This window comes from Thalia democratica, chromosome 4 (genome assembly GCF_965202585.1).
Source record: "Thalia democratica chromosome 4, ktThaDemo2.hap1.1, whole genome shotgun sequence".
NCBI lineage: Eukaryota > Metazoa > Chordata > Thaliacea > Salpida > Salpidae > Thalia > Thalia democratica.
This window is the reverse complement of record NC_139168.1, coordinates 11,747,497-11,762,533: the sequence shown is the minus strand read 5'-3', so window position 1 is coordinate 11,762,533 and position 15,037 is coordinate 11,747,497. Positions and strand designations below refer to the sequence as shown.

The following is a 15,037-nucleotide window of genomic DNA, read 5'->3' as shown; positions in this document are numbered from 1 at the left end:
GTACATACATTTTTTTAACAAAGACTTTATACTATATTCAGATATATGAAGGCAGTACACTCATAGGAGAAGTTTCAGGTTTTATCAACTCTCCACGAAGATTTGTGTCTTCGGGATCCGAACTCACCATGGTCTTTAGATCCGACAACTCAGAAGAATCCAAAGGAGCAAGAGGACATTTCAACACCTGTCAGTGAAATTTTAAATTAAAATGACATAGTAAACAAAAATAAATTTAAGTAATAGTCAAACAACCCAATTTTAGGTTGATTCTGATTTTTAACCAAAGTTTAAGTACTTAGTATCAATAGTTATAAACAATTTTTTTTCTACTACAGAAATAGAATACTTTTAATTATTAAAGATCATAAAAAGTTTTGACACTTTTCATTAAAACTATTAATTTTGTTGTTGTGTTTACAAAGAATTTCTAAACTTAAGCATAAAAAAATTAGTTGGTTATATTAGGCTTAGGAGTATAATATTCTAGTCTGTTAATAACTACATTTTATAAAAATAAACTCTTATATAGCCTTTAGAAAGTTATATAACATATTAATATTTTATACAAAGAGAAGTTTAGTATACGTTTTAGCTAACAAAAACAGTTAAAGTATTTGTAACTATAGCTAATATAATTAGTTTAATTTTCATATAAAATTGAAAAATTGTTTCAGTTAGAAGAACTACAACTCCTGTGACAACTACTCAAGCAATTGCCTGTTAGTTACTAGCTTAATTTTGTAAACCAAAAAGCTTTGATAAATATGTTTTATAAAATAATTGTTGTAATGTCTAAATTAAAAAACTCTAAAAATAATAAATAAAAAAAACTTAATATTTTTATTATACTTAATTTTTAAACTTTAGCATTAAAATCATAATTTTTTTTTTTTTTTTACAACAGATTTTCTTAAACTTTGAAATGCTATTTGTGTGATAAAAACTTTAATAAAAACTAATATCGGTATTATCTCTTAAACATTTTTTTTTTATATATGTACTACTAATAAAATCTAAATATTATGTTTAAACCTTCCCTGACAACAGACGGTTGCGGGGAGGACCTGGTCGCTAGGGAAATTCCCCAAACAGTGACGTCACCTCGTCACCCTGGCAACTACCCCCCGCAATCAAGGTGCCAGTGGGTTATAAGGGCGCCACCAAGTGATAGTGGTGATAATTTCGTGCACTTCAGCATTGATCAGCTGCAAACTGAACAGTGCTGCGATCATTTGGAGGTTTGGGAACGAATGATTTTCACACTCACTAACCTTATTATATCTTTCATTAGTTAAAAAAATTAAATTTTGTTTAGTAAAGTAGCTCATTAATTATTTTGGAGACTTTTGGATGTTTTTTTGATACCTTTTTTACACTTTATTATACTTTTTAAATCTTTTAGTTATCTACTATGGTCTGAAACCAACTAAATTATTAATTGTAAAACTTCAAAACAAGTAGCATTTGTTTTACAGACTGATGTTTGAAATTTAAAACTTTTTATTATATTTTCATGAACGACTTAAGTTTAAAATTTTTGAAACTGGTTTAAGCAATATAAAATTATTTAATTTGTAAGGTGTCTTGCTCTAACTTAAAATCAAGTCGTTTTTTAAATTTCAAAGTTTATTTAATACTACTTAATTTTATTTTATTTTACAAAATCAAACTTGCAGCTGAAAATTTATTAATTCAATTATTTTTTATTTGTTTTAAAAAATTAACGGTTTTAGCTAATTGTTGCGATTAAATAAAGTAAACTGTTTTTTTATTTTTCATATTAAGAGCTCAAATACTGCAGATATTCGACGGAAATGAAAAAATGATGCAAATATCAGGAGATTTTATTCAGGAAACCCACTACAGGACCAACAGTGACACTCTCATAATAAAGTTCAAATCTGACAGTTCGGTGGAACAATCAGGATTTCTCATCAGATACGTCGTAGGTTTGTGACATCGTAAACATTTTTATAGCTGAACACTTTTTAATTCCAGCGTGAAACGAAAACTTTAATCATTAAGCTACAAGTCCGAAACATGTGTAAACTTGTTTTGTTTATAACAAAAATATACATTGCTCTACTTGATCTACGAACTAAAGAGCACTATAAAACAGTTTTAAATAAAACAACAAATATCTATTTGTTTAACATATTGATTTATACATTTTAAAGGTCAAAATGGTCAAACTAATCCCTTGCTCAAGACAACACCAGCACCAGAGGCTCCCGACATTGGTTTGTTTTTTACTTATTTATTTTTTTTAGTTTAGTTTTGCTTTACGTGCTGTTTAATATCATTATTAAAAAATGAAAATTAAAATTATTTGTTAATTTCTGGCTGTTTGTAAATAACCTTATTATAAAAACTTATGGTAAAAAGAAATAGATAAAACTCTTTTATTGTTATTGAACAATTATAATAACACTAAAGTCTTAAAATTAGTAAATATGTATACTTTATATAAAACTTAGTGGCTTATCAAAAATAAATCTCAATTTTTCCTAAAATTGTTGAGAAAAATGATAAAACAATTACTAAAACTAAACTTAATTTCTCAGAGATTTTTAGTTTCATTCAAAAAACAAAACAAAAACTATACTATGATAGAAACACTATAATTTACTTATTTTAGTTTTTTAATATCTATTATTCCAGCATGCAAGTATGAGATAAACGCCACCGAATCGAAGCAGTTCATAACATCTCCGGACTACCCTGACAACTACCCACTGAATGCAAACTGCACCTGGAAGATAAACATTCCTCATAATCACGTGTTAACACTGTTCATGGAGGAACTTGTTGTGGAGAAATGCTGTGATAAGCTCATGGTTGGTGTTGTGTACACAGACTTATACAAGTATGAATAAACAGGTTAAATTTAAGTCTGTTTTACGGGGCGGGTTTTCCTAAATTTATTTTATAAAAAACGCTGAAACTTAGAAATCGCCTCTATCTTAAGACATCGCCCTTTCAATACTTAATAACGATCCTACTTTTTCGCTGACTTACTGACCGATGCCTCCTTATAGCCCAAATCTTAAACTTTCTTCTTATGGGAAACCCTGGTCTAAAGTAAAGATAAAACAATTTGTTTAAATCATTTGTGAAATACTTTACGTTGGTCATAATAAGCGTAAATTGAACTTTTCATTTAAGGTAAATCACTACAAATGATTAAAGTTTCACCACTAATCTTTTAAATATATAAAAGTAAACTTAATGAGTTAAGTGTTTATATAGATATTTTTAAAGTATTTGATTTTTTATCAAAAACTTTTATTTACATAAATAACAAGAAATTCTGGTCAAAATTTACATAAAAACTACATTTTAGCTGATAACTGTCAATTTTCTTGTTTATTTATTTTAAGTAGCTTGGTTATAATAACATTTTTGTTAAATGAAGAACAGAAAAGATAAACTTTTACAAACTACTAAATTTTCAGTTAAAAACCGACAACGGAAGGTGGGCGCAGGTGGGATCCGAAATAACCAGGAATTCGATCAGAACACCGAGGAAGAACACTTACGAGATTTTTGACACCGAATTCGCCTTGTTGAGGTTCACAAGCGACTCTGGATACTCCAAGAAGGGGTTCCTTGCCTCAGTTGCAGCGTGTGAGTAAATATTTAGATATAATTTATGCTTAAATACGCAATTGATAAGTACGCTCTTATGGTTAAGCAAGCACATTTGAATCAAAAAAAAATGAGTACAAAAAACAAATTTTGCATTTTGTTTAATTTTAATATGCCCTTACGGTAAAGTACACTCTTTAGTGTTGTGTTAAGAATGCCTACAAAGTAAAAAGTTACTGAATATAGATTTTTTATCATAACTTTCAATAATAACATTGCTTCCACATTTGATTTTTGTTTGATAAAGTTTTTTGTTAAAAATAATAACATAAAAAAAATTTTTTATCTTAGGTCTTATTTATCAAAATGTTGCCTATTTAACTTATTTTATTTGTCTTCTACTACTACATTCAAAATCACAAACATTCAACTAGTTTTACCACAACACCATATTCATGTGCAAAATGATTTAATTTAAATATTAAAAACAAAATTAAGCAACCTATTTCGCTTATATAAATATTGTTTTTTTTATTATAAATTACTTTAACCGTGTTCTTATTTTAAATATTCGTAAACTGTTTGGTAAAACTCTTAATACGTTCCTGTGTAAGTGCTGAATGAACAAACGAAAATTTTTCAGACAAGGTCACTACAACAACCAACAAACCAACAACTGCCAGGTTAACAACAACAAAGAACAAAACAACAACAAAATCTACAACAAACCCTAGAACAACAACAGAACCAACAACAAACCCAAGAATAACAACAACTAAAGCAACTACAACAACACTAAAGACAACAACCCTAAAGTCTTCAACAGCAGAAGCTACAACAGCAGAAGCTACAACAACAGAAGCTACAACAACAGAAGCTACAGAAATTACGGCAACAACCGAAGCACAAATAACTAAAAACCAAACTGAACCTGCAACACAACCTGAAAGTACAACTGTGAAATCTCGTCCAATCAAAACCTCGCATTTCGTCACACACGACTGGTTCACGGAAGAACCGACGACAACAATGGAAACTACCACAGCTAAAAGTTGGTTTAAATCACTTTAACAAGACACGTTGGAAAATATAGATTGAATTTTGATTTTACTGCAAGCATCAAGCAGGCGAAAACGCAAGCTGAAATGCATTAATATCTAAAAACACAGCTTAGTAAAAGCCATGTTAAACATAAAAGTTGACAGTGAATTAAAACTGCTGTAAGCTTTATATAGGTTTTGCACTTTGTGCACGGTTTAACAATTTTCCAAAACAAACGCGCAGTAAATTAAGTGTTATTAAAAAAATATTTTATCAGAGCTGTATCGATGTTTTTTAGCCAACTATCTGGTGTCTGCAGAAGTTTTGCTGGTGATATTTTAAACTTTGTAAAAATTAATAAATTTTTCATCTTATTATATCACGTTTATTTGTTTGTTGTCAAATGTAAAGCATACTTTTAACTCAAATAGACTATACCTTAGCAATTCACTAACTTTATCAAAAAAGTCCAAGTTACGTCAGTCTATTAATTTGTAAATTTTATCAAGACTTTTTTATACATTTAACAAACAATACCAGCGCTTTAGAACCAATTTTGAGCAAACTAGTTCGAACTATTAGTTTCTGGTATATAAATTTCTATTTAGTTCGTATTTTAGAAATAAGTAGCAGTACTAACTAATATCTAGTTTTTTTATATTCTTAGTTCATATAAAATTAAATCTAGACTTTTGCTTTAGAAACAACAAGGATGCCGGATTTGACGACAAAGTATGAAGAAAAAGCCTCACCGAAAACATTAAAGAAAGCTACGACCAAAAGTAAGATTATTTCCATATGATTTAAGATTTTTTAAAGTAAGAATACATTTAAGTTAAGCAAACTCTACTTCGAAAACAAATTTTATAGAAAAGGCCGAGTATGTTTTAATGAAATTTGTAGACATATAAAATATAAAGTTGTAGCTTTTTAAGTAAACATCTAACTTATGAGTAAAACTATGCTTTTTAATTTCTTTTTAAATTATAGATCAAGTAAAGACTACACAGTTTATTACTCATGATTGGTTTACTGAGGCGCATACTACGACTAGTGAGCAGTCAAATACTCAGAGTGTACAGGCAACCACTCAGAATAATCAGAAAACCACTCAAGATAAACAGAGAACTACTCAAAGTGAACAGACGACTACTCAAAATAATCAGGAAACCTCTCAAAATGAACAGACAACTACTCAAAATGAACATACAACTTCTCAAAGTGAACAGACAACTACTCAAAATAATCAGGAAACTTCTCAAAGTGAACAGGCAACTACTCCAAATGCTGAGACAACAACTCAGAGTAAGACTTTTTATAGATACAAAATGTATTGAACATAGTCTTTAGTTTAGTAATTATAAAAAAAAACAGTTTGGAGAATTTTTAAACTTAGGTTTTTTCCCAATGAACTGTACCACTAGTTATGCATACTAAAAGTATATTAGAAAAAGTAAAGCTTGATTTACAGTTCAAAAGTAGTTCATTTAAAAAGAAGGTTAAACAAAATTGTTTTTGCAGAATTTACTACAAGGGTTCCAACAACTAAAAAGTTTTCGACCCTTCATTCCCTTCTACCAGGTAGATTTTATTTGACAACTTTCTAAATTAAAGTAAATTTATATATGTTGTATATATATAAATTGTTTGTATCATGTATATTGTTATTTTGCAGAAAACAACACTGCAACTACAACTGGCACTGTCAGGACTACTGGTAAATTTGTTATTTACTTCTAGTCAACTATCTTTTAAAAAATTAATACAGACATTTTTAGACATAATTAGATATAAGATACAAGTTCAAAGATCATCATTTAAGACTTATCACTTTTTCACCACAGAGCAGCCAATTTTACCGGGTCCAACCTGCATGATCGGCACAGTTGTGTGGGTGAACAACATTGCGACTATGAGGAAGGAAATCGTCGAAACGACGTGTCCTGCCGGGCAAAAGTGCATTACGACCCAATCAAACTACTTACCTCTCAGCAACGAAATGACTAGTTTGTATTTCGTTTAAATTTGTCTAAAAACAGTTTTACCCTTTAAGTTAAAGTTTCAATCAGCAGCATTACACCATTCACTATACAATGACGACACAATGACTAGTTTGTATTACTTAAGTTGGTTATAAAACTTTATGAATTATGAAAAATATACTCTTTTTAAGGCTTGTAAATTCTAAAGGAATACAAGTGTTCAGTTTTTGAATTATATTTAAAATAAAATATTTTCATGTTCTGTAATTCTCATTTTAAAAATCGTTTTAACAAACTTTTACATAAATCCTTTTTAGAAATTGTTTATGAGTTTTTTACTGTTTCTAGTATTACTGACGGAAGGAAGATGTTACAACGACTGCAGTTACAATTGCGATTTGTTGAAGAAACAGAATAACTTAAACATGAGGTATACAATAATTATATATGTATATATATATATACATTAGTTTACAAACAGTAACAATTTTAAAATCAGGATGCTTGAGTGCACATCTACTTGCTGTGACAACGAGACCTGTGTGGAGCAAAACCTTGGGCTTGAAAGTCACGAAGTCGATACACAGTTCACTAGTGCAAACGTTAAGATGACAACTGCAAGAATGGTTCTTGAGAGATCAACACCGAAAACTTCAGAAAACGGTGCAATATATATTCTTTGTAATATTATTTAAACGGTTATTATAATTTTAATGGTTAAAAAAAAGTGTTAGTAAAATTGTTGCTTAATTTTAGTCCAATCATAAGAACTAAATTAGTTTTTTTTTGTATACTTTTGACAAAAATGTTTAAGGTTGTATTAGTATAACTATTTGATTCACAACAGAATTTTTAACAGTAGACTTTAAAAGGAATTATAGTATTCATAAATCAAATAGTACCTATATAGTTTTTAATAAGCTTTAAAATAGCATATTTTCTTACAGATTTAGATGAATCAACGACAGAAACTTCACCTTTCACCAAAGAAACTGAAAAAATGATTTCCACTTTGTTTAAAACTACTAATAGTCCAACAACGTACAAAACAACAACCCAATCTCATGACAGTGATCAAACTACTAGTGAAACAAAAACGACCCAATTCCCTGAAAAAAATCAAAACAATAATAACGGAGAAACCTCAGCTGAAACAGAATATGAAACAACAACAGCACCAGAAAAAGTTCAGAATACGACAAAATTAGATGTATCTGAAAATGCTGAAGAAACTGAATTATTAGCAACAACAACGAAACCAGGTATAAAAGTCGAAAATGCAACAGAAGCGACTAAATCTGAAACCCAAGCTACTGCTAAAGATCAAACTACCGAAAACGTACAAAGAACTATGAGTCCAGAAACTACCGCAATTGTAAAAACAACTGAAAACCTAAAACCGACTGAAAACCCACAAACAACTGAAAATGTAAAAACAACTGAAGTGATAGTGACAGCTGAAAGTGTGAAAACTACCAATAGTAAACTAGAAACTGATTTTACAACAGGACCTTTAAAAACAGCATCTGAACCGAAAACAAACCCCAAAGCAGAAAATTCAACAACAAATCCAGAAACCACAACCGAACCAATGGAAACAACAGAAGAGCAAAGAACAACGCAGTCGGTTGCCATGGAAACTGTGACGTCAACCGACTACGAAACAGCGTCACCTAGTAATAAAAATTGTGAGGAGAAAGTGGACTTCCTTCCACGTTGTGACATGGGGGATTTTTTCGACAAGATTTGGCTTTGCACCGTTTCCTTTTTCAGCGGGTTTCCGTTTCCCACACAAACAATATGCAAGTTTGTTTTTGAGTTATTTTACAGTAAGCATTTTTAATTGTGTGTTTAAGTTTTTACTCTTTAATATGTTTATTTGAAATAATAAATTTGCTAGTTTACTTTATTTTACATTGTATATTTATTTTTAAACATGGTTATTATAACTTAGTTTTTTTGTAAGTCTGATAAAACATTTTATAAACTTTAGTTTTTGTTTTCTAAAGTGTTTTTAATCTACAGTCCTAACTTATCTTTATTTAAATATTTTTGCTATTAATTTTATACCTTTGAAAAAAATTATAAAAAGTTCTCTGTATTTTTTGGCTAAAAACCTTTGATAGAATTCTCTTTATTTACCAAAGTAGTTTAAACAGGCTACTTATTAAATTGTAAGAATTGAAAAATAGAACTTAGCTTATAAACTATAAATTTAAATAAAGCTTGAAATTTGTTTTTTTTTTGAAGTTTATTAATACTTTAAAGTTTCTTTGTTTCAAAAAACTTAAATATATTTTCCAGGTCAAATATAAATCACTACGACAGTTGTGTATCAGCAATGATAAAAATTTGCAATGAGGACAGTTCTAATGAGGAAGATCTTCAAACTAATGTTGGTATTAAGTTATTTTAAATTAGTTTATTTTAAATATTTTCAACACAAATGTGTTTACATATTTGTAATGAAAACAGTACTAACGGAGAAGAAGTTTTAAAAAAAAAAGCTTTTTTTATTATGTTATTCTTAAAAAGTACTTTTTAAATAGTATAAACATGAGCGTGTTTCGAATGAAAAATTGTTGTGATTTGGATTTAAAAAAAAAACTGAGCTGAATTAAGATGAAAATTAGTTTACAAGACAAAAGACTTGAAACGTTATACCACTACTAAAATAATATTTTAAATAAAATTCGCAATACAATGATCATTTTAAAAGTTTTCTGAAGCTAGTTCAATGTATAATATTTTAACAGTCTTAATGTTTTAAACCCTGCAATCCTTTCAATTTTAAGGACGAAATATTGGAGGGATTTTACGAGTTCTACCCGCAAATGTTCCAGGTTCAGGAAGAAATATTCTGTCAGAGGGAGTACTTTCCCCCGCACGTGTTCTACTACGAGTACGATTGCGTGTTCCACCAAGTGGCCAGAATCGACTTCTACAAAAACTTCGTGGAAGGCGATTCCCACTCCATAATGCCCTTCTGCAGGTCATTTAATTTCTTGCTTTTGTTTTTTAAACTTTGGATTTAGAGAAAGAGTTTTGTAAAAAAAACATTTCGGAAATGTTTTATCTGTGTTGAATAATAGAATAATAAAACAAATTTTACGATACAGTGAAAAATATTCATACGTAAAAGTAAACAAAAATCACACAGCCTTTTATCACTTTTTACTCTAAAAAAGAAGTAATTGTTAAAATAACATTTAATTTCTTCTTAAACATTAAAATTTTATAAAAAAACGACAGGAGCTTCAACGAATACAAGAAAACTTTATTGCAATCTTACGACAATTGTAAGAACGAATTCAACAGAAATGAAATAAGTTATCTGAAAAAAACTCTAAAGAAAATGGTCGTCCCACAGTGCTTATGTACGTATTAAAAAAACTCTTCAATAAAAGTAGTTAGCGGTCAAGTCATGACTTTTTTTTATCAATTGATAATTAACACGCCATGAATTTTTTTAACTAAATTTTAAAGTTTATTACAACTATAGGCTTAAAATGTTTAGTTATTGTCATTAAAACTTAATTTTTCTTAGTAATAACTTTCATTATACCGCATATAGTTTATATTTCAGTCAGTCGATTAGAATATAAATTTAACCAATTTTTACAGCTACCGAAATACTGTTGAAAAAACATTCAAAAAGTAAGTTTTTGTTTTAAAATAAAATCAACTGTACAACATTATGACTTAAACTTAAACAATATTTACAGATATAATAAAGAATCCAACATTGTCTGAAGCTGACAGAAATGGTAAATTGGCTTTTATCTTTAGTTGTTTTTTATAAAAAAAATCTTTGCTTAAGATATTTAATCAAAAGTTATTTTATGTCTAAAATAAACAATTAGAAGTAAATGCTATGATAACGTATTATAAAGATAAGTTATTGAACATTATCAAAAAACGCTTTAAAAAAAACTCCTGTAACTCATTTTTTAAGTAACTAATTATTTCATTTAAAAGTTCTTCTAAAATAAAAATAAAAACATCCTAAAAACAAATTTGATTCAGTTTCAAATTATAAAGTTTCAAAACTTTTTAACCGATATTAAACCTTACAGTTTTGAAATCTAGCATCTAATATTTTTAGGAGAAGACTTAAAATGGCTCTGTTTAAAATCATATGTCGTAAAGATTTGAAAACAAATTGTTTGATAAAGTTTTTGAAATTTTTCACATTTTCCCAGGTTGCCCGTCCCGAAAACTTTCCTGCATGTTTCTCGTCGACGGCTCCTCGTCCATGACGAAGGGAAACCACTTCAGGGATCTGATCGAGTTCACCAGGAAGGTGGTTTCCAAGTTCGACCTGAGCCAAAACGATTTCGGTGTCATGCAGTATTCCCACTTCTACAACGACAAGTGAGAAAATTTTCCATTCACAAATAGCTTCGTGCTTTTATTGATAAATTTTAACTGAATGTGCTTTTTTAATTAGCTAACAATGACTCTACTTGCCATAAAAAAATGAAAAAAAAAAATTTTTTTATAATTTTAGGTTTAACTGAAATAACCCTTAAAATTTTTTTAACCAAATGTATTTAGTTTATAAAAGCTTGTAAATTTATTTTCGTTTAACATCAAATTAGTTGAAAATAAATTTTGTTTTGATACTTCTGATGTTTTTAATATTTTTTATCACCCTTGAACAGGGCTCTTAGCAACCAGCGGTACTTTGTAACTGATATACCCCTCGGACGATACAAAGATCATGTTGGGTTTAACGTGAGTTTCTAATATCGTTATGGAATGTAAAAGTGTAAAAAATATTCATCTCTGAACACTCCGACTGATGTAACACAAAAACAAACTTATTTTTGGTTGTATTTGACTTTTTACTGAATGCCTTGACTTAAATTTTTTTAATACTTAACCTTTTTCATATGACCAAACTCAGCAAAGTTTTGAAAATAATAACGTAATAATTAATTCCCTTCCGACTATAAAAAGATATAAGTATGAAAAAAGTAACTATATTTTTAAACTATATTAATTTAAAACTTTTTTTGCAACATTTATAGTCAGCACTGAATGAGATCAAGTTACTAATTCAGCAAATTTAATTTAAAACCTATTCTATCTACTTAATTAGATCATAAACTTTAGAAAGAATAAAATAAGTTTAAGTAATTTCTAAGACAAGTTATACAAAACAATAACTTTGCACTTTTAGTCAGCGCTAGACAGGATCAAGTTGCACGGATTCACGACGTACACCGCGCACGCGATGACAAAAGCAAGAACCGTCGACTTCAAACACGTTGATGACGTATGTTTGAAGAAAGTCATCGTGGTGCTCACAGACGGAAAGTAAGTATGGTTGTTTTATTAATTTGTATAATTTTTTTAATTTGATTCTATTTCACATGATACTTATTATAATAGTTATAAATTTAGTCTGTAAACTTCTGTAAAAAACTAAATAAAGTTAAAGAAGTCATTGAAACAGACTATTTTAGTTTTCCGTTTTTTTGGTGCATGTAAAATATTTATAAATGTACAAGAAATGTTCGGAAGAACTTTGTTAAATACAGTTTGATTAAGGAATTTTGTGATTAAAAAGCTTTTTTCTTACAACTGTTTTTTTTTTCAGAAAAAATTATTTTAGAAAAAATTACACATTTAAAACTATTATAAAAAAAAATCTTTAACACAACAGAGCGAGTGATGAGGAGCATTTATCAGATGAAGCAGATTTGGCCATTGGAGAAGGATTCACAATGATTGCAGTCGGTACTAATGGTGCTAAAAAGCCTGAACTGAAAGTTAGTTGATACTTATGTTAATTCCTTTTGAAAAAATTTTGTTTTCATCTGATGAAATGTTTTCGCAAAGAAATGTTGCTACCGAATTAGAATTAAAGGAAGGCTATTGTATGAAATTAATACTATAATGTTTTTAGTTTGATAATCTAGTTAACCCAGGATTGTAGTTTTGAATGTCTTAAAGATTTTAATTTTTACATTTCTACTACTTTTTAAGACAAATAAGAAACGCAGTTCCAATAATGGAAAACAAATTACTTAAATCAAAAGTTTTTAACACTTTTCACTCTGAAATTTTATTATACAGAAAATAGTGTACGGTAGCACCAAACCGTCGGAGGAGAGAGTTTATTACACGAGAAAATTCAGAAACCTGAAGAACTTTATAAAAAATGTAAACAAAGATCTGATGAACTTACTGAGATCAGAAAGTTAGTATATGAAATAACATACAAATAAATAATACTTTATTTGTTTTAATAAAAATGTTGATAAAAATTAGTAGACATACTTTAATTAGTAATTACCTTATTAGTTTTAATAACGACAGTCACAAATGGTGATAAAGATTTTAAGAATATTCTTCTGTGCTAATTGAGTATTCTAAGCATATTTTAAATAAACTATTAACTTAGAAACTTAATACTGTGCACTTGGTATAAGAAATTATTTAACAATTATTTTCTTTTCAACAAAACGTACAAGATTTTGTTATTTATTAATTTGGTCTTCAACTTAGACTTTAACTTACATAATTCTACGTTTTGGAAAAAAAAGTGTTTTAGTTTTTTTTTAACTATAGATATTTTTATGCTAACGAGGCTTGTTTTTCTAGTTGTTCTAAATTTATTTATTTTTATTTGTAGGTTAAAGAAGTTTACCAGAATGTTAGAGACGTTTCGAGAATGTTTGAGAGATTTTTTATTATAATGCTGCTGTAAATACAAAAGTACTTTGTAATCATAAAAACTTTTAGTTTTATTTCTACCATTTTTAATGTTTTAAGTTGTTTTACTTTTACTAAGGTGTCTTCAGTATAAATGCCTATCGTTTTTTTGTACTTTGTTTTTAAATAAAACTAATTTCAGTTTTCCAAGAGTTTTTATTTTGTATTACTTTAACTACAGAAAACAAAGACGGAGCTATTTTTGTAAACCTGTTTACAGTTTTTGTAATCTAAACTGAAATAATTCAAAACTGAAATTTTTTACTCGACGATTTCCGAGCTGAATGTCTGAAAATAAGTTTTGGTAATCTTAAGTTATTACTTACCAAAAAAAGCTTTATAAGTTTAAACATTTTTATACTTAATTGTTAAAACTGCTTTTTATTTAATTAAACTAACATTTTATATGTTTCGACTTGATGTTAAAATGTTAATCTTAAATTTTGACCCTAAATAGTTGTGTGTGTTAAGATTCAAGTTGAATAAGTCTTTAAAAATTTCATGATATTTTTTAAGATCAAAGAAGAACGTCTTTGTTAATCGTTGATCCTACTCAAATCGGTTTTCTACGTTTGTGGATATTGGTATAGTACAATAAAACCTGTTTTGATCAAAAAAATTACCAAAAAATACTGTTTTGTCTTTAAATTATGATAACTTATGCTGTTAAACATTATAAAAAGAATAACTTTTTAATAGAAAAATCAAAAAAAATTCTTTCAACCTTTCTCGTATAAGTTTAATTACCGAAAGACAAATAAACTAAATGTAATAATTAAAACAAACAATACTATAAATATTCATGATTCTTCATTAGAGCTTTCATCTGAACTGCTATCATCTTTAAACATATTATCTATTTCATCTTTGATATCAGAATGATTTACTTTCGAGTCTCTGTAAAGTTAAGCTTATATTAGACTATTTTGTTTACGGAAAATTAGGTAAAACTGTTATTTAAATGAATTTGGAATATTATCTGTAAATTTCAACTTCAAAATCCTTTAAACTAAAAAATATTTAAAATAATGAAAAAAATATTTACGTTATTAGTTAAAACAAAATCTAAATTAGTTGTATTTAAATACAGTCTAATTTAAACAAAAATTAATGTAACAAAAACTTACAAAAGCATTATAATTCGTTCTTGTTCAGTATTGCATGTGCAACTGTCGTCACCAACTAAACCGTGGATGTTGTAATACTCATTAAGGTCTTCTAGTTCTACTACTTTTAAATCTTTCGGTTTACTTTTAATGGAAGGTATGTTAGTAAAATCTAATCCCAAGTCTATCGTATCATCACTGATCTTTAAAAATAGTCTTATAAAATATTAGATGTAAATATTTTGAACAAATTGTAAGATATAAAAAATTAAAGTCTTAGCAAAATTTTTTTTTTTTAATTATTATACTTATATAAAACTTTAGATAAGTTTAAAATAGATATTTAGAACAATATAAAAACAAGCTGTATCAATTAACCTCTACATTTTCTTTTGTTACCTGTAATTCCTTTATACCTTGTATGCATGGGAGACACTTTACAGGATTGTGCTTGTCAAAATACGTCTCTGATTCTGCGTAAAGGTAGTAGACAGACCCTGTGTGTATTATACTTGATAATTTTGCTATAAATAAAACAAAAAGCTATACGTTACAAAAATATAGCGGTACATTTGTCTAGTTTAAAAAATGCAT

The 15,037-nt window shown here is 28.1% G+C and overlaps 1 protein-coding gene across 1 annotated transcript in view; it reads left to right on the top strand.

The window, feature by feature from the left end:
• Positions 1-13,430, top strand: part of LOC145833015 (uncharacterized) — a 31,688-nt gene extending 18,258 nt beyond the window's left edge. Inside the window, exons 23-49 of the mRNA XM_082940218.1 lie at positions 42-189; positions 678-722; positions 1,051-1,241; positions 1,805-1,952; positions 2,181-2,243; positions 2,665-2,840; positions 3,459-3,630; positions 4,235-4,642; positions 5,334-5,414; positions 5,623-5,937; positions 6,154-6,213; positions 6,308-6,349; positions 6,477-6,638; positions 6,963-7,044; positions 7,114-7,277; positions 7,562-8,420; positions 8,919-9,009; positions 9,410-9,606; positions 9,867-9,991; positions 10,239-10,271; positions 10,340-10,381; positions 10,817-10,988; positions 11,279-11,351; positions 11,800-11,936; positions 12,286-12,391; positions 12,699-12,822; positions 13,258-13,430. Coding sequence (XP_082796344.1) covers positions 42-189; positions 678-722; positions 1,051-1,241; positions 1,805-1,952; positions 2,181-2,243; positions 2,665-2,840; positions 3,459-3,630; positions 4,235-4,642; positions 5,334-5,414; positions 5,623-5,937; positions 6,154-6,213; positions 6,308-6,349; positions 6,477-6,638; positions 6,963-7,044; positions 7,114-7,277; positions 7,562-8,420; positions 8,919-9,009; positions 9,410-9,606; positions 9,867-9,991; positions 10,239-10,271; positions 10,340-10,381; positions 10,817-10,988; positions 11,279-11,351; positions 11,800-11,936; positions 12,286-12,391; positions 12,699-12,822; positions 13,258-13,262 — 4,221 coding nt within the window. The 3' untranslated portion in view covers positions 13,263-13,430. The remainder of the gene's footprint in view (positions 1-41; positions 190-677; positions 723-1,050; positions 1,242-1,804; positions 1,953-2,180; positions 2,244-2,664; positions 2,841-3,458; positions 3,631-4,234; positions 4,643-5,333; positions 5,415-5,622; positions 5,938-6,153; positions 6,214-6,307; positions 6,350-6,476; positions 6,639-6,962; positions 7,045-7,113; positions 7,278-7,561; positions 8,421-8,918; positions 9,010-9,409; positions 9,607-9,866; positions 9,992-10,238; positions 10,272-10,339; positions 10,382-10,816; positions 10,989-11,278; positions 11,352-11,799; positions 11,937-12,285; positions 12,392-12,698; positions 12,823-13,257) is intronic.
• The last annotated feature ends 1,607 nt before the right edge of the window (positions 13,431-15,037 follow it).